We start from the raw sequence: 24902 nt of genomic DNA, 5'->3' as shown, positions 1-24902 counted from the left end.
AATATAATAAGTTATAATGAATAAACCTGTGTTGCTATATATAAAGTACAGATATGCCCATATGTTACTCTGGATTTATGTTGTGTAGATTAAATGTTTCAGGAAACAAATAGAAGTTTTATGCATATTTCTAATAAATGTTAAAATATATTTTAATACAGTTTGTGTTCTTATTTTTTCTTTACTGTCACATTTCTGTAAGATTTAGAACTTTTTTAGTACCTTCAGCAGCCTCCGATACTTGTCTATTCTTCTTGGAAAAGTTCAAACTCTGCCATCAAAGCCACTAAGTAACGTTCTTTTATTGCATGATCGCTGTGGCCTTTGGGTGCTTTTCTTGGTGTTGTGCAAATGTTTGTCCCTTCTGAGATCCTCTGAGCTCTGCAAACAGTCTTGTGTCAGGATTTCTCTTTTGCTTTGCCTTCAACTCCATCCTTTATGTCCCTGTTAGTGGGTTTTGATGTTTATTCAACCCATCACAGAGTTTTCTTTCATTGAGCTCCAATAAGGAAATACACCGTTCAGTTTCTTTTTTTGCAGAAAAATCTTAGGTGTTACAGAGAAACTTTAATAATAAGCACAGTTCTGTCTCCTAGATCCATGAATGTTTCTCCTGACCTCGCCCCTTTGGTTTTGGAAAAGAAAATCACCGTCCAACGTGACTTTGCTGATTACATCCAATTAATCCCACAGGTGGACTCTAATCACGCTGGGAAAACATCTCAAGGGCCACTGATAGCTGTGGGATGCTCCACACCTTAATTGTAGATTTTACAACAAAAGCTGTGAATACTTGAGTAAATGGAATAATTCATGCTTTCGTTATTGAATAATTAACCCAACGCCTTTGTCCTTGTCGTGTTTACGCTGATGAGGAAAGGATGAACAAATGTCAAGAAGCTGAAGAGGTTTGAGCAGGAATTGGGAAAGGAGGTCGGGACTGAAAAAGTGGGACAGGGTAACTTGAATAGTGGAGGTGTTATATAATTTACCTTAAGGTGATTTATTTAGATAAGAACCTACTAAACTGGATTCTACCAGCCTTCGTTTTGTCAGTGATGGCGACATTGGAGTCACTTGTTCATATAACAGAAAATTACCTTTATGACCTGTTTACAGGACCAGCCAACCTAATGGGAGTCAGAGATGCAGATGTTCACCGTGAAAATGTCACTTACATTCGGGTAAAATGCGGTATGAAGGTCGAGCAAGACTCCATTCCTGTCACTATATGACTTGTGTGACAGCTGGCCCAGGGGTCATCTCCCTTACTGCGCTTGTGTCCCTCTGCCCATTCAGCACTACCCAAAGCCCAGAGCAGCAGCAGCACAACACAATCATGGCTAACTCCCACCGGTGGCCGCCGAGTCTGCATTTCAGCGAGTCAGCTCGCGCTGCAGCAGAGTGAATTTACAGTGAATGGAAAGTTTTTCCACACTCTTCCCAAGACTGCATCAGATTGTGTAGTATAGCTGACACGCTCAAAGCGAGAAAAGATTATTTTTTTACTCCCCTCCTTGCTTAACCCATTTACAGCTGGGGTCAGTAATGACATTGTGTAAATCTGCTGAAATGAACTCCACTCCGTAAGTTCACAAGAGATCCCAGAATACGAATGCTTTCCTACTAATGAGACACGTCAATCAATGCTGACCGTGGCACCAAGATAAAATACACTCACACACATAAATACGTTCATGCGCTGAGTCACGGGCTTTAACTTCTCTGAGTTTTCATGGTTATTATCTGAGAAGTGGCAGCAATAGATGGTTTTATGCCCTCATCATAAACAGGGATGCAGAGGAAGATGCATGGAAGTGCTACAAATACCTACTGGTGGAGGGATTTATCAGCATTTCATCAGAAGTCAAGCAGCTGCACTGGACATCAAAATAAAGCTGATTTTTATTTTGTATTTTTCAATTTTTTTGCAATTCTACAAATAGATTTATTGTTTGCAATAAATCTTAGTTTATTTGCACATGGTGCAGTGCAGGAGTTTTGACAAACCAGAGGGACATGACCACAAGATAGGGTTTATGGGTGATGCTTGAAAAATTTGAATATGGTGCAAATATGCTTATACTTCAGTAATACTTGAATGATTGGAGTAATTCATGCTTTCGTTACTCAAACTGTTGTAGCAGTCACACTATATAGAGTGACGAGTGACGACTGCAAATTAATTATGACCAATAAGATGTGATGATTCCATATAAATATGAAACATCAATCTGATTGATATTTGAGTGTTTAATCAGAAGATTATAGTTACTTTTACTTGTTCAGGGACCATAAACACACTTTGTATTAATTCAGACAGAATCAAGTATATAGTTATAAATGAATTTCATTCTTTACTAAACTAATGATTATACATGACAAGATATGAATAATGAGATGTGATGGAGTGGATATGCGGTGCTGGGATGTGATGTGTAGGTGGTGTGATGTAAGTTAGATGTTTATCAGAATCTTTGTGTCTGAAATTGTGAAATCTGGGTGTAAAAGAATTTGTTGTCTGCTATAAACTAGAGAGTTGATTATTAATAAAACAGCATCTGTTGTGTCTACAAACCCTGCCGGAGACCCCCAGGCGGATACCCCCCAGCAGATCCGGACTGTCAGAAGTCAGGTGGACCTTCACGGCACCAGGATTTCATAGATTAAACCCCGATACGACCCGTCCAGTCTTGGGATGTCTCCAGGTCACAACAGTAGCTGGAATGCTTGTTTGTGTCCAAAGTGGGTGTGGCTCTTAGGGAGCCGTCTAGCTGTATCAGCTTGCAGCTTGATGAGGAAAGGATAAATGAATGTCAAGTTGAAGAGGTTTAATCAGGAAGGTGAAAGTTTATATATTTCGGTAACCATCCATCCATCCAGAGTCAGGTGGCAGGGGCAGAAGCCTAAGCAGAGCGACTCAGACTTCCTTCTCCCCAGCCAATTGGGCCAGCTCCTCCAGGGGAATCCCAAGGTGTTCCCTGGCCACCCCAAAAACATAGTCCCTCCAGCGTGTCCTGGGATTTCCTTTAGGTCTCCTCCCAGTTGGATGTGCTCAGAAAACCTGATCAACAAGGTGTCCACGAGGCATCCTGTCCAGATGCCCGAGCCACCTCAACTGGCTCCTCTCGATGTGGAGGAGCAGCGGGTCTACTCTGAGCCCCTCCCAAATGACCGAGCTTGTCACTTTATATTTATTTCAATAATTCAACTTAAAAGGTGAAACTAATGTGTGAGATAGACTCATTGCATGCAAAGCAATATTTGTTATAATTGTGATGATTATGGCTCACAGTCGATGAAAACCCCACATTCAAAATCTCAGACAATAGAATATTGTGAAAAGGTTAAATATTCTAGACTCAAAGTGTCACACTCTAATCAGCTAATAAATCCCAAAACACCTGCAAAGGGTTCCTGAGCCTTTAGATGGTCTCTCAGTCTGGTTTACTGTTACTGAAATAAATTAAGTTATGCACAATTTCCTATTTTTTCAAGTTTCACCTGCACCTGCCATTTATTCAACAGCTGGCTATTCCCAGTACACACTGAAGCAGGAATGGTGCTCCAGCTTTCTTCTTTGTTGTTTTCCTCTCGTCCAAAAAGGACGCTAGCAGTAGCTCAGGCTAGTGTTAGCAGCAGTTAGGCCTAGTGTTGTTAAGCAGTTAGTTATATAAGTTATATGAGTGATGCTGAAGTGGGTTGGAACATGCAGATTTAAGGTGGTGTGTCTTGCTTATGGTGTGTTAAACCAGCTTTTCTTAGAACAAACTAGTGGCCATGACAACATGACTACTTCACATAGAAACGCAGGTCAGAGAATGCACTTTTGGTATGCTACATTATACACTATTATATGCTACATTAGACACCCCAAGCTGCAAAAAATGCAACAGCAATATAAATGTGCCCGTTTAAGGATTTCCACAAACTGAATCAAAATCCTAAACAATTGATGTGATATTTTCTCATCACTATAGTTTTAGAGCTGGTATATCACCCACTATTTCTGAGCAACCTTTCTTATTTACATATCTAGAAATGAAGACAAAAGTTATGCAGTGTCGTTTGCAAACTCCATTTGAATATCCACTAAAATCTGAATTGTTTTTCACATTGACACTATATTGATTAAATAAGATCAGTTAATTACACCACAGTTCCTTTTTGTGGGGTAAAAAATATCAGTAATTTATTACTGAAGCTAATTTTTCATAGAAAATCAGCCTGTGGTGTTCACATCAGCTATATTTAATCATACAACATTTAACTTACCACATTTTTCTTTCTCTAAATATATTTTAATAACCCAAACAAATCAATGTGACCATTCTATGATTATCTGATTTTTCACCTTTGAGAAATTGCTAACAAAACACATTTGATGTTTTTCTCTCCATCCACCTTTTGCTTTGTGTAAGGGTTGGATGTTTTTCCTTTGTTTGCATGAACGATACGAACAAAGATCAAAGTATTATTAACATCTACTCTAATTTAATGTGGCAAATTTGTTATTAAAACAGCTGACATGAGGTAACATCGTTGTTCTTCCCTGAATGTCTTCATACAGATGCATGGCTCATTAACTGCTAAATGTTCCTGTGTGTTTGTGAATTTGCCTCTAAATGTGTGTGTTGGATGATTGACAGGTGGCATTAAGTTGGTTTTTAGAGCATTTTTGTTGATAAAAATGCCAACGAAATCAGAGAGAGTGAAAGAAACCCTGAAAGTGGTGAACAAATTAGACTCAACACCGTGAAAGGGGGCTACAAAGTTTGGTTCACTGATGCAGAAAAATAAACTAAACTTTACAGTACACCAATGAATGCTGGGAAATGAGTAAATATGGCTGATTGGTCATTTTTAATTCAAGCTCTATGGTTATTTCTCTAAAAATAACTGCTTTTTTTTCAAAGTTATGTCCTTGTTTTAGTGCTTAGCTGTATTTTCATACATAAAATTTTAAAAAGATTGGGTTTTGTACCAGGTTAGGATCAGTTACTGTTTATATATTGGACCAACCCTCCGCACCATCACCTGCAGGTTTCTGAAGAGCTGAATTGAAGCCCAACGGCGCAGTGAGGGTGGGGGCAGATGATCGACACCCATCAAAATCTGAGCCTATATAGCTACAAGCTAACTGAGCTAACTAAAGCAAACAGAGGTTGGCGGTTGCTTTTGGCGAGGAAACTTCTGTTGCATGATTGTTACCCTCTGCTGCACCATTTTTAACCCTCTGGAGGCAGGCGTTGCAGATTTGCAACGTTAAAACCTACCTACCTGGTTACTCCACATACGTATTTCATGAGCATTTTTTAATTCAGAAGTACCCCTGAAGGACTTAGTAGTTTGTCCTTTTATCAAAACTTATTTTGAGCCTGAGAGGGTTAACCGGAGGTCGAGGGCTTCCCTGGAGTAAGCAGGAAGGCAAGCAGCTAGCACTAGTTTTGATGGCTCATCAGACACCTGTCAATCAAAGTGACACACCCTAATCATTCATAATTTCAAGCTTTTAGGCAGTCAATGCATGGGTGGAGACTTATTTCATCCACACTTCCTGTTAGGAAAACACTTCTGCCTGGCGGACCGAGAGAGCGGCATTGAGGCAGTAATAGACGGCACCTCCCTCAACCCTGCTGCGTGTGCTGTCAGAGATTCTCAGTCGAGGAGCAAGTCTAACGAGCTCATGCATGCGAGTGCACACTCACAGTAGGGGCTGCATGACAAGTTTAAGTCGACAGTCAAGTAATGAAAATCTAGTCGACTTTGACTAGTCGTTGATGACATCATACACCTGAAGTGGCTAAAACTGACGATGAGTGAGCAAGTGTTTTTTTCCGAGGCACGTCGGAAGGCGACGCTTTGGCACAGCGCATCGCTTTTTGATGCCCGCGGTAAAATGGAGATTTCACCGAATTGTGACCTTTACTCTCTTGCTATTTAACCTTCCCCTCACCCCCACCCAGTGCTTAATTTGTAAATGAAATGTTCCTGGAATGCAAATACTGACGTCAACCTAAAATTCGCTAAAGGCAAAACAGATGCCGGAACACGCACGGGGGGGAATTTGTTCGCTGGAGTTTTTGACAATTAAAATTGTGCCCACATTTTCAAAGTTAAACACATCTCTTTTAACAAGGGTAGTTTCTGCATCTTTACTGTTCTTCTGCTTCAGCCCTCCCCCCTCCCCCTGCACTGCTTCAGCCCTCCCCCCTCCCCCTGCACAGCGGCCTCAAACTCACTGGTGCACCTGCAGCCTCTCAGAGTTGCTGCTGATCTAAACATTAAAATTATTGTTTCATTTTCTGTTCCTCTCTTCTGATTACCTTCAATGGTGTCTGTTTGTTGCAACCACCAGGTAAAAAAACTAACTTGTTTTTATTTGACTATTTTTCTGTCCTGCCTATTTATTATCTTCCTGCATCTCCTCTCAATCCTAAAGAAAAACTGCTACCTGGGTTCATATATATTCACCTTATGAGTTACCTTTGAACTGCAGTTCTAAAAGATCTACCGACCGCAAAAACAGCAGAGTGCCGCTGCGCACTGGCCGCACCGGTGAGGTAAAGCCATCGGAGGACAAAACAGATGATGCACTCTGCTCCACAGCAGCAAAACGCATCAGGCACAAATAAAAGACAGAAAACATAAAAGGAAATGAGCCGACATGAACGATTGTGTGTTAAAATTGTTTTTGAGGTGGCGACACCTAATTTGATAATGTTACTGTGGCCGTGCTCAGGACGCAGATGTCTGGAGCGCGTCAACAATCAGAGCTTTGCATGCGCAAGCTGGTTAAGGTTAGGATGGGGATGAGGGGAAGGTTAAATTGCAAGAGGGAAAAGGTCACAATTCAGTCAAATGTTCGTTTTACCGCAGGCATCAAATACCAATGTTGTGGCACACCGCGTCGCCTCCCGACGCGCAGGGGCTCGTCACCTGCTGTCTTTTCCGAGGACTGCATCTTGTCGGTCATTATCACGTGACAGCGACTAGTCTATGAAAGGCATTAAAAGTTACTACAGAGCAGTGAAGTCGACTAGTTGACTAGTTGATACAACCCCTAATTCACAGTAGACTTACAAGTCAGGAGAAGAGCAGACACAGATTCTGCAGCATTCTGGAGGATTTCCTGTTAACCACGGTCATTTGATGAAAAGGGAATGAGGGCAATTTTTTCAAGGAGGCGAGCGGCTTTTTGTCATTTCCAGGTTCGCTTCACTTTTGGCAGGAGTTTTCCCCTTGGTTAGGATCTACCTTTTTTTGTGTAATTAATAGAAAATAACAGAAATATTTGGTTTTTAACCACTATATATGGGCTGCATTTGCTTTTCAACATTATATTGGATCTATGCAACTCTGAATGATTTCTTATGTTAACTATCACAAGTATTTCGGTTCATGAATTACAGAGTAACATGTGTGTGTGTGTGTGTGTGTGTGTGTGTGTGTGTGTGTGTGTGTGTGTGTGTGTGTGTGTGTGTGTGTGTGTGTGTGTGTGTGTGTGTGTGTGTGTGTGTGTGTGTGTGTGTGTGTGTGTGTGTGTGTGTGTGTGTGTGTGTGTGTGTGTGTGTGTCTTTTCATGTGTCTATTTAGTCAAACACATCCTTTAACCGTGATGTGGTGAAAGCCGGTACCGGTAGACGATTCCTTGGTGGTCTTCTTGACGACACTTCCTACTGCTACACCCTGGAGGTGTCCTTCTACAGCTACATGACAGCTGGCAGCACCGCCCCTGTGCCGTATTCTGAGGAGGCTTGTATCCTTCAGTGTGTGTGTGTGTGTGTGTGTGTATGTATGAGAGAGAATGAGGAAAAAAGCTCAAAATGTGTTGAGCATTGTCTTTTTTCCCCTCCTTTCTCCTTGACTGACACACTAATGCACCAGCACACACTCCTGCAGAAATAGGCCTACATTGAAATTAAATCACTGAAATTGTTATTTTTAATGTTTTGGCATCTAATTGAGACTGTGCATGCATGTGTAAACATATTTGTCAGGCTGTCTGTACTCACTAGAAAAACAAGTTGCTCTTTTGTTGCTTCTTGTTGCAACAGATGTGCGGTGACAGAAAATGGTGGGATCTCTGTGTCTATTGATTTCATTTACAAAAGAAGAAAACAAAGAGTGTGTTTTGCATGTGTGTGTGTGTGTGTGTGTGTGTGTGTGTGTGTGTGTGTGTGTGTGTGTGTGTGTGTGTGTGTGTGTGTGTGTATGTGTGTGAAACTGGCATTTCATTAAACAATTAAACAGTTATTTTTAAGTACAAGCATACACACACAGCTATGCGAGACTTTGGCCCTGAAAGCAAAGGTCACAGGTAGCTTAAAGGAGGACGTTTTCCTCCGACTGACCTTCTCAGGGCGGAGAACCTCCTGATAGCCAGCTGATAGTGGTCTAATCAGACCAGTGGAGTTATAGAGAAGTAGGAGAAGATTTGGGAAACGACAAGGACCCTACATACGAAAAGTATGTTCTTCTCTTGCACAATCACTGCATGTGGCTGTAGGTGTGCAATAATGTAGCATCAGTGCCCTCTAGTGCCCACTTCTGGTCATCTTCAGATAGATGAGGCACAAACACATGAGGGGGAATAAATAGATCAGTTTTACACATTTAGCAGTTAAGGTTTTTTATTTCTTTACATAAAGCATGTTTTATACAGCAGTCTAAATCATACTAACCAAGATAAAACATAAATAGGGATGCTTACATGTACAATTTTTTTTCATATCAATTTGAGGGCTCACAGAAACAATTTTGGTACTTGTTGTCCATTTGTGTCTTCACACATGTTGATGCCGCAAAAACAGAACAATGTCTGATCTTCCTACCAATGCCAGAAAAATAAGCTGGACTCAGTGGGACAAACAAACGTGATATGTAAATACACTACATTATAACACTGACATGTCAATTAAAAGGACCCAGACCCTGCTGCAGGACAGTGAAAATGAGGTCAAAGGCACCTTATTTTGTTGAGCTGTGAGATGGGAGGGGTCAGAGGAGGAGGAGCTCCACTGGGTGGTCAGGCAGCACAGAGACCTGGTGCAAAGTGGAGATTGGGGTCAGGCAGGTTGAAGGAACAGACCATGTCACTTTTTACGCCCCAGCAGTCTGCTTGATGGAGCATGTAAATCTTTAACAGAGACCTTTAGCATCTCTTTTCACCCTCTACCTGCCCTCCCCTCCTCCCTCGTTTCTAATCAGATGCACGTTCATTCTTCCAAGTGAACCCATGACAAACAAAAACCTATAACTATTTCCCTAAGTAATCCCAACCCCCACCCCCCCACCCCCCCGTGTCCTGTCTGGCTGTGAAGCAAACAAATGTCTGAATGCTGGTGACAATCCTTACACATTTTACTCTCAGGTGGAGCATCAAAGCATCTGCTTTTAATGCTGCGCCTGATACTTAAAACTTTATTGTTATTGTCTTTTGAATGCTTTGTAATTTCGACTGGACACGGAGAGAGGTGAAAGAGAAAGGAAGAGACAAAAGATGGGGGGGGGGGGGTCCGCAAAAATAAGCAATCAATGATGAACAAGAGTCTGCTTCTAGACCTGCAGAAAAGGGACACACAACAATACAACAGGGGCAAGCTATCACTGCGTCAACCTGATGAGGAAATATAAAATCAGCATTGTTTTACTGAACAATCACAAGATAATAAATCACAGTGCATTTAGTGCCAACCACAGCCTTAAGACATGTGTTGAACATGCCCAAGTCCATACTTATGAGAGCACCTTGTCAGCACCTGTGTGCGTACACGCTCTTGTATATGTAAGGTTTTTCTATAGGAGCATCCAATAGAGTGTGAGGGGCCACAGATCTGCCCCCCAAAGACACACAGGAGATGGAGGGAGCTCCAAGTCCCAGAGATCCAGGAGCTGCCCCAGAGCACAGGGACTCCAAAGAGACCGCAACCAGAAAAGCCCCTGCCCCCCTCGAGAGGCGCAGAGGATCGCCTCGGGGGGCAACAACCAGTAGCCGGCAGAGTCCCGGGAGATATCAGTGGCAAGCCCACAGGCCTGCCCGCAGCCTCCCACCCCCCAGCCGGCTGAGCCCAGGGCCCAGCAACCCAGGACCCAGGGGCAACCACCCCCACCGGGGACCCAGCAGAGCCCAGGGACCGAGATCCCACCAGGCAGCCACCGGGATTGATCAGGCAGATGCCAAAAATCTTAAACCCCCTGATCCGGGAGCCATGAACACTCAGACATACCAAGGCACCACACTCCACACCAGGTGTGGCAGGGGGAGGGGAGACGAAGATGAATAGCATCAAAAGATGTCCCAGGAGAAGGGAGGAGTCAAAGGCCCCACCTGACATATACAGTCATACACAGACACAGTCACACACTCCCTCCCTCATGCTCAAATATACAACCAAAGACTTACAAAAATGCACGCCGGACACCCACTCATGTTCCCCATACACACCCTATCCACTCTGGTCCCGGTACTGCTGCACATGGGGTACAACCATTACCGGTTCCCAGAGTTTGACCCTTTCTGCTGGGGTGCTGATGAGCAGGCTTCCCCGCCCAACGCTGAGCAAAGCAACCCACCACCCTAGACCCCAACCAGACAGCCAGATTTCCCTCCTAGTCTCCAGCCCCAGGAAGCCAAGTGATAACAGACGTGTGCTAAGACCCCTAGTCTCCCTCCACCTGCTCCAATATAGTGTTAGTGCATGTTGATGAGGTGTATTCCCTGGCTGTGGTAAGCAGGCATTGTCTGGCCTACGCCAGCTGATACCACCACACTACCCCACTTGCACCCACAACCCTCAGTGTCTACGTGCAGTTTAAAATTGGAAGTGGGCAACGGCACTCGGGATGAGGCTGAAAAATCCCTCTGCCGAATGCAGTTGAATGTGCTCACTCCCAAGGCCCTAAGTGTGTGTTTGCGTGGAATGTCATTGGTGGACGTGTTTAAAGTGCAAATAAAATTGGGGGGCAGGTTGCCACAGGAATGCGGGAAATGGGGTCCATACCTGCACCCCCTGACTTGTCCATCCCCCAAGGTCCTATGTGCATGATTGTGTGATGATGTGAGGGAGGAGGAGGAGGAGAAAAATGTGTGGGGATGGGGAAGAATGGCTGGTTGGACTAAAGCCCTCCAGGGAGCCAGCTCCCCCACTGGCCCCAATAGGCACCTCTATTGCCAAAATGCCACCCAGGGCATGGAGACTCCAGCCCATCCCACCAGGGCCCAAAGCAGCAGCATCACAGAGCCTCACAGAGTCCGAGGGCACCAACCCAGCCACACCCCAGCAGAATATCTACTCCCATCCCAGCATTTGCACAACTTCCAGAATATATAAGACATAGGACATCCAGGTAAGGTTGGGTCCTCCTCCCCCTCCTGGACATCCCCCTCCCCTGTGATGGAACAGCAGAGTTGCTAAGGTCTACCCGAGGCCTCTGAGCCAGGGCCAGGCACTGCTGCATGTTCCTGCCTTCTTCCCGGCAGCATACATGTCAGGACCCGACCCCCAAGGCCCCGCCCAGATCCCCACATGGGGCCGGCAACCCCCACACCCCGAGCCCCCAGGCCCCAACCCAGACCCTCTCAGGGGCAATGCAGCTGCCAGGCAGTGACCCATAGCCACTGCCAAGACCCTCAAGGGGCCCCACTCTCAATCGCCAGTAGTCCACCCCCCGAGGCAACCCAAGCACCTCCAGAGGGGGGCAGCAGCCTCCCAGTCCCAGACACCTCCAGTGAACCCACCTCCAGGGAGCGTCCGGATACTCCAAGCTCAGGCCCTCTACCCCATCACCCACATCATCCTGCAGGACAACATCAATGATCCCCCATCATCGCTATGTGATGGAACCAATCAAAGGAGCCCAGAGAGATTGATTTGAAGTGAAAGCAGAGGCTGTATCAAGTGCAATATTATCTAGCAAAATATTTCTATACTGGTTAATGCAAAGAGTATCTCTATTTTTCCAATTCAAGAGGATAGTTTTCTTAGCGATGCATATGGCAGTCAGAACCACATGAACCAAAGATGTTTCAATCGGGACATCGTCCAGGTTTCCCAGTAAACAAAGAGAGGGGAAAGTTGGGATATGACATTTCAGACACTTTGACAGGTCTTCACATACAAAAATTCCTGGACAGGTGGACAGGACCACAGTGCGTGGATGTAATTTTCAGAAATGTTGTTTGTGCAGTGTGTACAGGTGTCATATAACACAAACCCCATCTTGAACATCCGATGACCTGTATAGTGTACTCTGTGTAGAATTTGGTACTGAATTAATTGTAAATTGGGGTGTCTGATCATTTTAAAAGTTTTTAACAATTTGGGACCAGAAGTTCTGGTCAAAGCTGACTGATAAATCCACCTCCCATTTTTCAATAGGGATTGCTATTCTATCATCTATTTTGGACAGTGTCTTATATACTTTAGACAGTAGTTTGGGGGGGTTTGAGATTATAGAAGTTTAATACCCTTGGTGGTGTTTGTAATTCTATTTTATTGAGCTTAAATTTTTGTTTGACTACAGATTTAATTTGGTGATATTCTAAAAAGCTATTCTTATCTATTCCAAATTGAGAGACTATTCTATTAAATGGGATGAAGTCCAATTCTTCATATATGTGTTCCAGGTATAGGATTCCTTTACTTTTCCAGTCCAGAAGGTTCATCATTTTGTCATTTTGCAAAATACTCCCACCATGCTGTCAGGGAGGTGCTGATACTATTACTTTTGAAGCTTTCATGTTTTCTTATGCTTGAGCTAATAAATGGTAAGTCTGACAGCTCTATCGTATTGCAAAGTGTCTGTTCTAAGTCTAACCAGGACTCATCTAGTGGGTTATCTTGCAACCATCTTGGTATATATTGCAGCCTGTTGGCTAAGAAATAATAATAAAAGTTGGGTAGATCCAGTCCTCCTCTGTCTTTGGTCTTCTGAAGCGTTTTTAAGCTAATTCGTGGAGGTTTATCCTCCCAAAGGAATTTAGTGATTGAGGAGTCCAGAGATCTAAACCAGTCAGCTGGTGGCTTGTTTGGGATCATTGAAAATAAGTAATTTATTCTGGGTAAGACCATCATTTTAATTGTAGCAACCCTCCCCATGAGTAATATCGGTAAGGATTTCCATCGTGCAAGATCATCTTCCACTTTCTTTAAAAGTGGTATGTAGTTTAGTTGGGTTAGATCTACCAGCTTGGGAGAGACATTAATTTCCAGGTATGTGATATTCCCTGACTCTAATTGTGTATTAAACAAATTGATAAAAGAGAAATTAATTGGTAGAACTGTGGATTTTAACCAGTTTATAGAGTAATCTGAAACTCTTGAAAAAGAGTTTATCATTTCTATTGCTTGGGAGAGAGAGGATTGAGAATTTCGGAGAAAGAGTAAAACATCATCTGCATAAAGACTGATCTTATGTTCTATTTTCTTACATTTAATGCCTTTAATACCTGTTGTTTGCCTAATTGCTGCTGCTAGTGGTTCGATAAAGATAGCAAACTGTGAGGGGGAGAGTGGGCATCCCTGCCTGGTCCCCCTCTGAAGACAGAAGCTAGCTGATATTTGGTTGTTTGTCCTGACACGTGCTGTTGGTGAATTGTTTAATGTTTGTAGACAGTTTATGAAGAAGTTCCCAAAAGCAAATTTATGTTAAGTTGCAAATAAGAACTTCCAATTAACTCTATCAAAAGCCTTTTCTGCATCTAGAGATAATATACTAGTTTCTATGTTTCTACTGTAAGAGAATTCTATCAAATTAAGTAATCTACGTGAGTTTGTGGATGACTGTCTACCCTTCATGAAACCAGTTTGGTCAGGGTGTATTATGAAGGGGGTTACCTTCTCTAATCTTCTTACCAGGGCTTTACAAATTATTTTGAGATCAACATTAATAAGAGAAACTGGGCGATAGCTGGTAGGAAAAACAGGGTCTTTGCCTGGTTTTAACAAGAGACTACAGTAATATTGGCTGAATTCATGTTCGGCTGTAATCTGCCACTCTCTTCGATTTCCCTCACCATTCTGAAGCATGTTGGAGCCAGAATGTAAGTCATGTTCTGCATCCTTTTCTTTTCTTCTTCCTTGTTTCACCTTCTCCACTGTGTTAACTTACATTCACCAAAAACGAGATCTTTACCTTTTGCACAGCCAACGCTTGTCACAGTTTGAACGTGCTACAGGAAGCATCTTATGTTTTGTGTGTGTGTGTGTGTTTGTGTGTGTGTGTGTGTGTGTGTGTGTGTGTGTGTGTGTGCACGTGCGCATGTGCACGGGTGTGTGTGTGTTTTTAATCTGCTTTGCTGCCCCTTCCTCCTCCTCCTCTCAGTTCTGTGCTCTCATCCCATCATCCACATCATAACAACTCATTATATCATCTAGTCAAGCTGAGAATATCTTCTTCTAAAACAGCAGGGACGACGTTTTGAGTGTGTCTGACTTTTTATTGTCCTCTAATTATTTATCATGTGTGTGTACTTTTCTGTGTTCATGCTTCTGCTCCAACATATTTGGGGAATCGTGTTAGCTATAAACATGCAGCTAGTTTCAGTAACCAAAACTAACTAGCATCTGGTACACCTTTTACATATTTCAGACATTTATTCTTGTTTTTTTTTTTGTTTTGTTTTTTTTTGTTTATAGTATAACTACATTTTCTGATGGGCTCTTCCTTCTGTCCAGACTTTGAAGTTTAGACTTAAAAGTGGAATGGATCAAGGTTAAGAGAATGTGGGATTGTGTTCAAAATACAGCAGTGTGTGTGTGTGTGTGTGTGTGTGTGTGTGTGTGTGTGTGTGTGCGTGCGTGCGTGCGTGCGTGCGTGCATGTGTGTGTGTGTGTGTGTGTGTGTGTGTGTGTGTGTGTGTGTGTGTGTGTGTGTGTGTGTTTACAGAAGCTTTTCAGAACCTACTTATCTTGCGTTTTCCTTCCTGTCTGGTGTTCTCTGCTACTTTAAAGGATCCTAGAAACATTTTGAAAATGATGCAGCATTGAATGTGTCCCTGAAAGATTATGTGCTTGTTTTTTCTCCTTGTTTGGATTTTGTTGTAGTTGAAGGACAGTTTGCTTCTCTGTCTGGTTATTCCAGCAAACTTCCAGATTTTCCATCAAAGTCCGTCACTTACAGTTTAATCGAGTGAAACGCTGACAGTTAACATGAGCCGAGTGACGTCACACACTGATGGGATGTCTTGATTTGCTGCATGTGTGTGAGATATGTCGTGGTTTGATGTGTGCATCGCCGTAACAGTGGGACTCCATGAACACCAGAGAAATGGAATGCATCAATGAACCTGACACTGCAACGCACAGGCTGTGACAGGTATGCAAATGATATAGCTGGGAGGCAAATATGCTCCACTACCTCACATCATACACATCACATCACACAAGTATGCACAAATGGATAGGTGCTTGCATATGCAAGCAACTGTGCACTCACACACACACACACACACACACATATACAGTCACATTTGTGCACATAGTTGATTGCGCAAATATCATTGCCATGCTCAGATGAGCGGGTGTTCTCACATGGCTACTCTCACAAACGTACAAGCAGACATAGCCCACTGTGGTTGTGATACGGTAGTTTTTCTACATACTGATAAGTTTGGGAAAAGTTTCTGAAAAGCTGATCATCTAAGTTGTTCTGTCTGTTAAAGAAAACCATTTTTCCCTTCATTTCTAAATCTTTTTTCTCCCATAAGTTGACATAAACACACTGCAGATGTTGGGTAACTAAACTAAAACTTGTGAATCCTTGGATGAACCCTGGATGACTGAAACATTTCACTGGCATACAACTTGTGAAACATCTGCCTGTATTAATTATTTTAATCACATTTATTTTGAACCATAACAATCTCCTTTTGAACCTACAGATTAACTAATAAGAAGTTGATTCAAATGGTTAAACACGATGGAGCAGCGAACAGTTGGAAAATAGATCTCATTTGGAGAAACTGTATTGCACTGCTGAGTCTACACGCTGCTGTTTAACAATCCTGTGCAAAATTAAAATTATTCTCATTTGTTAAAGGGGAAATATGACTTTTTTCTTAATTCATAATAGTTCTATGATAGATACAAAACACATCCAAGAAGGTCTTTGCACAAAATTCCTTTCACATAAAACAATCTGAGCAGTTTTATAGAGCTCCGGGAGTTGACGTCACTTCTCCCGCCATGCAACAATTCAAATCGAAACTGCACCATCTTTGCAGGCAGTAGCCCGCAGCTGGATTATTTGTCATTGTCACAAAACTCAAACGGGAAATATGGTAGATTCCTGTTGTGCCCCAGGATGCCAGAACAGACGCGGACGGGATAAGGGAAGAGCCTTCTACAGGATTCCCCAAGATCCAGAACACTGCAAACGTTGGATTATCACAATGAAACACGCTAGCCTCCAGGCTAAAATGAAACTGTGGGATCCCGAGAGTAAAGGTTTTCACTTATGCAGCGACCACTTCATATCGGGTACTTACACCAACGTTTCCTCAACTGTGTATAGTATTTATTTTAAATGCTTTTATTACGTTTCTTAGTGGGCTTCCTAAACTTATTTCGGCATGGCTTTTTCTGTCTTATTACTCATAGAAGCAAGTAAACATCACGTAAAACGTTGCCTCGTGATTTCTGCGTGCTGCCGTTTACGTGTTTTATGATCACAGCAATTAACCGGCTAAGCTGTATTTAATTTTTAAGCAATGGTTGATCAGTTGTCAGATCACACATAAAAAGCACTTTGGATCACTATTATCTGTCTCACCGAGGCAGATCTCCGACAGATCCTGAGATGCTCCTGCCTGACATATTTACTTGATTCACAGAAAAAAAGTCAGACTAGTGATTTATACAGACAACAAACCCTGATTGAGTCCATTTGTATCCCTCCAGGGATATATGCTCTTAGCGATGCTCTGGAGTAGGACAAGGGAAAATTAACAAGGAAATTATAAATGTCAGGGTACCTCAAATCCGGTAAGAGGTCCGTTCCGAAAGCTTCTGGCGTTTTAAAAAGTATCCCAGGGGCATGGTAAGGGTCGGAGATGTTTAGTCTGTTTAATTTCTGACCATATAAAATGATTTCTTCGGTTTTAAAGTGTGAAGTAAACTCCGACGGAGTAAAATCCAAGCCGATCCCATTCATTTTGTTTACCTTTGTTGCCTGCCAACATGGCGTCTACTCTCTGAGAGTCATGTGACGTCTGGAGCTCTTTGTTCACACTGTCAACACCTTACAGAATCCTCAATTTCATGGCTCTTTCACTTTAAGGAAACAAGATGAAGTTGTTCAAAATACAGTAAGATGCAGCCTCTTTTAGAAAGCAATGTCGCTAATTAGCCACTAAGCCGAGCCAGTGTGAGAGAGCCTTAAGCTGGGCAGACACTGTGTGACTTTTTCACTCGTAGCACTCAGCTTCAGCTCAAACTGTACGACTTCCTCGCAGGGCAGCTCTCACGAGTCATGTGCTCACACTGTACAACCCAATTCTCGGATGCGACCCGACTGCTCACACTGTACGTCTGGTAGCAACACGTCGGACCTAAAAAATATGCTAAAAATAGCCGTTTTTACACAACACGTCAGACTTTTTTGTTTTACCTGTTGTCCTGCGGGAGTGCTGCAGGAGGACACAGAGATTTATGGGGGTTGGATGAGGAAAACGAAATAAAGAAAGTAAATCTGTGTTCTGTGATCAGTTTAATTTGATATGAACACGACAAACACGCTTTCTTGACAATTCGTGTCACTGCGTGTAAAAAAATACGTGTAGAAATTAAAATGAACAACGTGTGTTATTAGGGAAATAGCGGGTGAGCGGTGTTGATGCATGATTGCGCATGCGCCGTGAGCGGTTCTGTTACTTTTTGGGTTGCAGCCGCTCGCTGCGCCACTTCAACCCTCACGAGGAACGAGCAAAATGTCAAACACTCCAGAAGTCCGTGCGAGGTCACGATTGCTGATTGGTAGCTGGTCACGTGGTGTTAATCGCCTCTCGTAACCCCCTGTATACTGCACGATGCTCGGCGCAAAACTCGCCCCGATCTTGTGGATTCTCGCACGAGTGGAAAATTGGCTCAGAAAAGTGAAAAAGTCACACAGTGTACGGCCGGCTTTAGGTCATTCATAAGTGGTCAGATTGTGGCAGTAATGTGGCGCAGTCTTGTCCTTTTTACAAAAGATTGTGCAATGGCGGTATAAAGGGGGTGGGGGTTGGTTTCAGCGCTGCCAATGACTTATGTTTAGCTTGGACATAACTTGCTTCTTATTGTGAGCAAATCCGCGATCATTAAGTTTTTATGATAAGCCACTCCTAAAGGTGTCTGTCCTCCACAGTTGTTCATTTTCAACAATATAGCCGAGAAAAATGCCAGTAACTTCCCACGTGATCACGACACCTCCCTCTGTTGCACCAAGGCGTAATATGCATTCACAAATTCTAACATGACCACCAAGCATGGTGGCATGAATGCCTCAAAACTCCTGCATCATCATGCCGCCATGGCTTGTTCATAAGACACACCATGGCGCCAGTATTACGCTGATTTGCCAGCATGCTGTGTCTTTTAAAAAGGGCTTCAGGCTGCTATAAGCTGAGAAGCTCCAATATCAGTAGGAGCTCAGAGAAGAACCACACCTGCTCCTCCAGCAGCAGGTCTCTCTTGCAGGTGAGAGGTGGTTCTACTTTACGTTCCTTGTATGTGACATCACAAATTGAGACTATCTGAAATTACTCGTTTTAGGCATATAATTCCTAAAACCAAACACTGACATAAAATGGATGGACTGATCTTTGGAGTTTATAGTGTTTATAGAAACAGTAGAGATCCACATGGAAGCACAAAGGGATTCAAAAAGTGAATATGATATGATATCTCCTTTAAAGTAAATGAAAAGCCTGGCATTTCTGAAGGAACACATACCTGCTGCTTTTCATGCCAAAGTTTCTAACTAAGATCTTCTGCTGTTCAGAAACAGTGGAGCCACAGGCATTTTGGTTAAAGATCATTTCTCTGTTGCTAACACGTTGGTTAAACCGAGTTATAACCGTGCTTTGCATTTGCAGCATGTACAAAACAATCATCTGATTTTGTTAAACACCTTTCTGAAATTAGAATGCAGAAAATGTCAAATAAAATGTCCTCATTGGACCAAACAGGAATGCTAACTGGCATCTTAATAAACAAATATTTATTTTTTATTTCACATTCTTTCTAAGCTTCACGGAATCAGATTCAAGTTTGAGAGCTTGTCTCCTTGGCAGGGATGGCAAATTCATTCAGGAATTTACATAGGCTCCTTTTTGTCCTCTTGGACCAAGAGACGTGATGACTTTCATAGGACACTATTGGGGACCAAAATGTCCTTTTCTGTATTGCTGTTGTTGACTATCCCATTAATTAGCATTGATAATTAGGTCTGTGTGTGTCGGTGCACTGACAAGAACTGTCAGTGGCCCATATTGATGACTCGAATGTCCCCTTGCTTGTCTCCTTGTTAACTCCTGTCCAGTCTCGACAGTCATCTACACGTGACTTGATGATTTTACCACTGGGGGCCCTTGTTTTTTGTCCGTCACCTTGTCTTGCTGCCTGGCAGGATGAGGCACAACAAACATGGCGGTGAAAGACGCTAAATGTGGAGCTGACAGCAAACAGCTGCAGTAACCCCCTTCTCTTTTGTCTCACATGCCCCATAATCTCATCAGCGTCTAACCCGGCAAACCCGTGAGCAGTGACAAAGACTTGCTATTGATCAGACCAGACCTTTATGTACACAAAGAATACACTTGAGTGACCAAGATGCTGACACGGTGCACGGTACACTCCTCTGTGACCTCCCCGATAATGAATAATGGTAATTCAGTGATAATGAGTGTGTTTTCGGATCCGATGAATTTGATAACATAACAAACATTACCATCATTATTAGTCATCATTGTATACATTCAACAGAGATTGCCTCAATGTTGTCTAAAGCCGATAATAAAAAGCTTTCGTGGACGTTTCAAAGCCGCCTGAAACTCTAATCCGCAGCTTGCCGGCTGTTTCTTGGCTACACACACAACTTCTTGCTGCAGCAACAGCCTGACTCCACAACCTGCGGTTTTCCCCGGCAACGTGCCAGGCTGCAGTCAGGGCATTCTCTGTGTCTCTGACCAAATACCCAGTGGAGGAAGTTCTCCTTCAGAAGCTGACCGTCCATCACAAAGCCTCCTGTAATAGACGGTGAGTCGTGACGAGCCAAGCTGAGAGGCCATCTGCGCACGGTGGCGTCCAGGAGATATTTTTGTTGCTGTGTGCTTGGCCAAAGAATCCAGAACTGGCACCAAGCTCTGCTGATGAGGGAAAACTGAGGAAATCACCAAAAACTTTCCAGAGGTCACAATAAAGAGTACAAGAAAGGTGTCACATGAAAGTGCAAGAAATGTTGTGGAGAGTTTTATTAATAAAATGTAAATGAGGTTTTCAAGAGGATTCATAATTAACTTTGTGTCACAATGCGGGTTGGAGGAGGAGGAGTAGGACCCAAAATGCAGAACCAGATGAATGAGGCAGAGGTGGAAGATAAAAAATAAAAATCCTTTATTTAGGAGCAATCCTCGAGGGCAGGGAGCCAAAACAACAAAAATCCCAAAACAAGCACTAGATAACTAGAAATAATCCAAAACAACACTCGAGACCTAGGAACACTCGAAACTAGAGAGGAGACCGAGACGAGACTGACAGGGAACAATGGACCGACAAACATATAGAGACACAGACAGGGTTATATACACTGGGGAGGATGAGAGGGAGATGAACTGCAGGTGTGTGGGGAGAGAGAGACCAGTTGAACTCAATTACTAATTAGGGAGGAAACTAACTTGACCTAAGAATAAAACCTAAGACAAAAAGAGCAGGAAACATAACTACTTAATCAAAGGGGGTGGGGGGAGAAAAATAATAAACACTGGTGGGAAAAACACACTAAATAATGAACAGCTGTAACTAAAGGAAAATTACCTAAGAGAAAAAACCATAAGACCAGAAGGGCATGAACCATACCTAATATTCTAATGGGAAGCTGAAACTAAAGGAAAACATTACAGAAAGAGAAACTACAGGGGCGTGACTAAAAGGGGGCCACGGAAGCACAGGACTTGGGAGGGGGATGCCTGAGGAGGGAAACCTAAACAACCTACGCTACCCGGCCCGGGCCGACCCGGTACAGATGGGAATAGCCCACTAGAGGGCTGAAGATCTGGGGGCAAATGGGGGAACGCCAGGAGACACGAGGAAGACGCAGACATGACACATGAGGGCGCTAGGAGACACAAAAGGAGAACCTAGAGAAGGAGGGAGAACAGAAGGAGAGGCATGAGGGGAGACACAGACACAGACCATGACACTTTGATTCTTTAAAAATGTGATTAAAGCAAAAATAATTATATAAACTTTTTAAATAACAATAAACATAAACAATAGAACACAATCAAGACAAAGTGAATATTACTGTTGGCAAACAGGTAAAGCATTCAACCTATTCAACCTTTAAAGTGTGTTGTTAGACCAGTGATTGTCGCCCCTGGCTCCCCCTCAGTCTCAGACCAATCTTTGATCATTTATCCAGAGTTTTATCCCAACCTGACTAGTATCAGGAAACAGACATTAGGAAGCATACAGAGGCAATGATGATTTCATAATGCAACGAGACAGACAGTGAGACTACTACATGCACGCACGCACACACACACACACACACACACACACACACACACACACACACACACACACACATGCCCTGACTGGCTGTCTAGCCTGAAGCAGGGCTCACAGGCAGCCAAGTGGAGTAAAAACCAGCGTCTGGAGTCATGCGGAGAGTGTTGCCATCAGCCTGCAGTATAAAGAATGATGTCTGCTGATTTGTTAACACACAGACATGAACTACATCAAAGGCCAAAATTCTATTCAGCTTATTTATATAGCGCCAAATCACATCTTAAGGCCCTTCACAAAGTAAACCTTCCATTACAGTTCAGTTAATTAAGCCAATCAGTAAACAGTTTCCTATATAAGGAACCCAGCAGGTTGCAAAAGGTGACCATCTCCCTACAAAGGGCTTGTTTGCTCGTGCACAGATCTAATTACACCATTACCTCTCTGTATTTGCTCCCAATCAATCAATCAATCAATCAAAGCTTTATTTATAAAGCGCCTTCCGCAACCCTGTCAGGAAGCCCAAGGCGCTCTCCCTGATATGACAAACCTTGAAAGCTAGATGTGTACACCAAAACAGCCTGTCTGAACCACTAACAGGTTGATGAGCTGCTGACAAGTTTCGGGGCAAATATTTGTCCTTAGACCAATTCATTTCTGTAGCATGGATCATTTTGGTTTCAAAGAAAACAAAACTTGTTTTGGTCTGTATTTGAGTTGTTTCAATCACACAACTGTGACAGACGGATAGGTCATCGGATGACAGGTCTGTATCTGAGTATCAACAAGGTAATGCCTGGGCAAAAGACAAATTATGTATCTGTGTTATTCCATCAGGCTCCAGACTGGTGAATAATAGAGGCAGGAAAACATCAATAGATAAAAATTAGGAAAAACCTTCTTAGAGCTGCTTGTTTGTGAAAATTAAATATAAAAATATCCTGTATTGATGGAAGATGACAGAATAGAATTGAAGAGAACTCTTAAGATAAATTGGTGGCTGATATTAATGATTTTTTAGGACATGCATTTAGTGACTCTGTAAAATTTCGATCACAGTACATTTTCACTTTTGGTTGGTATTTAGTGTCTAAAACTAAATGACGTCATTTCTCGCCTTGCTGAGGAGGGTGTGGTGGTTGGATGTTTTATAAACACATTTATGTTATTGATGGGGCCCCTAATGTAGTAAAGGACAGCTGAGCAAGAAGATGATGTGTGTACCCACCTCTGAATTTAAATTAGACCATAAGTAATTGCTTTGTCTGATTCATACCAGCCTCATACATTTAGCTGATGTGAGTGAAATGCAGTTGATTTAGCCTAACTTAATTCAGCAACGTGTTTTCACCTGAACGTTTGCGCTACTCATTTCTCAAGGCGGTGGTCCTTGTTAGCTATTTACTGTTTCACGCTGGGCGTGTTGGCGAGGACAAGGAGAACAGTTTTTTTCATATTTATGTTACATGTTTCTGAGAAATTACCTCAGAGAGGCATACAACAATACTAAATATTTGAACATTTGTCAACTCCTTTCTTTGTTTTAGAAAATATGTGTTGGAATGCTATTAGGAAACATTACATCACCCTGCATTACATTTTCTTTCTTTTGTCCAAATAAATTTATCTCAAACTACTTTGTTCATGTAATGTATTTTAAACTTTTTAATGCAAATGTGGTGCAGCTTTAAAATGACAACTGTTTTGTATAGATGATGTCTCATTTGGACACTTTTATTTTGTGTATCCCAGGACTAGTTTGGTGAGTTTCCGAAGTTATTTGCCTTAATTCATGGTCCTCAGACATGAAGCTGGGCAGGAATGTGGCTCGAACCTTCCAGGATTACTACAAACTCAGCATCATCAAAGACAACATACCAAACCAGATTCAAAGGTGAACCTGTGTGTTCCTGAAATTTTGTTTGTTATTTGGTTTATTTATTGCATTAAAATGAAATTTTCTGCTTTTATATGCCACAATCAGAATTATTTGTGTTGATATGTTTCCACAGCCCCGATGTGGATTTACAGACGGGCAACAGTTATGCTGGAAAGGGCGTTGGTGTTGGAAAGAACACATCAGACAGAGAAAAGGAGAGGAACCAGAGTGTCAGACACTAGACAATCTGGCGAACACAGACAAAATGCAGAGCATCATTTGCAGGAACATCCCTCACAGTTCAATGTGTTTATAAGCGCTACATCAAGCCTATCTAAAAAGATGAATATTTGTCCAGATTTATAACAGTGGGAGGTGCAGGATCTAAATCAGAATGGGTTTTGTCCTAAATTGTTAAAAAATATGTATTTAATGCTGCTGAAAACTGGATTAAATTCATCTGGCAGCTTCATTGATGTAGATAAATGCTTGCATTGTAAATGGTCTATTTTGCAACTTCACAAAGTGTTATTGTCTTTGATGAACCATTAAACAGTTAGCCACTAAATTCTGATCCAATTAATGTTGTGTAACAACACTGGAATTTTTAACAGATATGCAGAATGTAGAGATGCCCTAATGGTGCTACTGACACCCATTTCGTATTTAACTGGACATAAAAATACATTAAATATGTTAATTCATCACAAAAATGATTTAAATAATGAAGGTTGTAAATAGATGGTCATAGGCCCAATCTCAATACTCGCACTTGCACCCTCACGCCCTTCATTTGCGCGTTCCCGGCCAGGGGTGCGAGTACGTAGGGTATCCCGATTCTCAAGTGTGGAAGTTGAGCACGCCCCCATATCAACCTTAGGGTGTTTCTCAATGCCAAGGAACCTTGCCTTGATGTTCAGGCCCAGCCCTGGTTGCCTAGGAGATACGTCATCGGGAGCCGCCAAGACGTGTTCCAATGTTCATGTTCTACCGAGGCGCGTGTTCTCCGTTTGTTAGCCGTTTACCTAGCTGAGCGAGGATCCACGGGAGGTGTCTTGTAGCCTAGCTTTGGTCAAAAATGACCCAGAATACACTGCGGTATTTTCAAAAGGATGGCGGATCAGAAGCCAGCAGCTACTTCGGTGACAATTTTCAAGTTTAAAAGTAAGTCAGCTAATTAAAAATGTTTTTTTTAGATCCAAAGAAGTTATCTATTGTTGGTGAGCTGCTTATTAGTTGCAGCTTCAGTGGCTAGCGGGTAGTAACTCACTTATATTTTTAATTTAATAAACATATGCACATTTTAAAAAATGGAC

At 42.5% G+C, this 24902-nt stretch overlaps 1 protein-coding gene across 6 annotated transcripts in view; it reads left to right on the top strand.

Moving 5' to 3' along the window:
- The window catches only part of agbl4 (AGBL carboxypeptidase 4), a 459294-nt gene extending 435140 nt beyond the window's left edge, over nucleotides 1-24154 (top strand). For all 6 annotated transcript variants that reach the window (XM_070554139.1, XM_054730076.2, XM_070554141.1 and 3 more), the window contains 3 exons: nucleotides 7597-7759; nucleotides 23511-23601; nucleotides 23720-24154. In XM_070554139.1, the coding sequence (XP_070410240.1) occupies nucleotides 7597-7759; nucleotides 23511-23601; nucleotides 23720-23828 (363 nt within the window). In that variant the 3' untranslated portion in view covers nucleotides 23829-24154. The remainder of the gene's footprint in view (nucleotides 1-7596; nucleotides 7760-23510; nucleotides 23602-23719) is intronic.
- The last annotated feature ends 748 nt before the right edge of the window (nucleotides 24155-24902 follow it).

The sequence above is a fragment of the Nothobranchius furzeri genome, chromosome 8, assembly GCF_043380555.1.
Source record: "Nothobranchius furzeri strain GRZ-AD chromosome 8, NfurGRZ-RIMD1, whole genome shotgun sequence".
NCBI classification, from domain to species: domain Eukaryota; kingdom Metazoa; phylum Chordata; class Actinopteri; order Cyprinodontiformes; family Nothobranchiidae; genus Nothobranchius; species Nothobranchius furzeri.
This window is presented reverse-complemented; position numbering and strand designations above follow the sequence as displayed.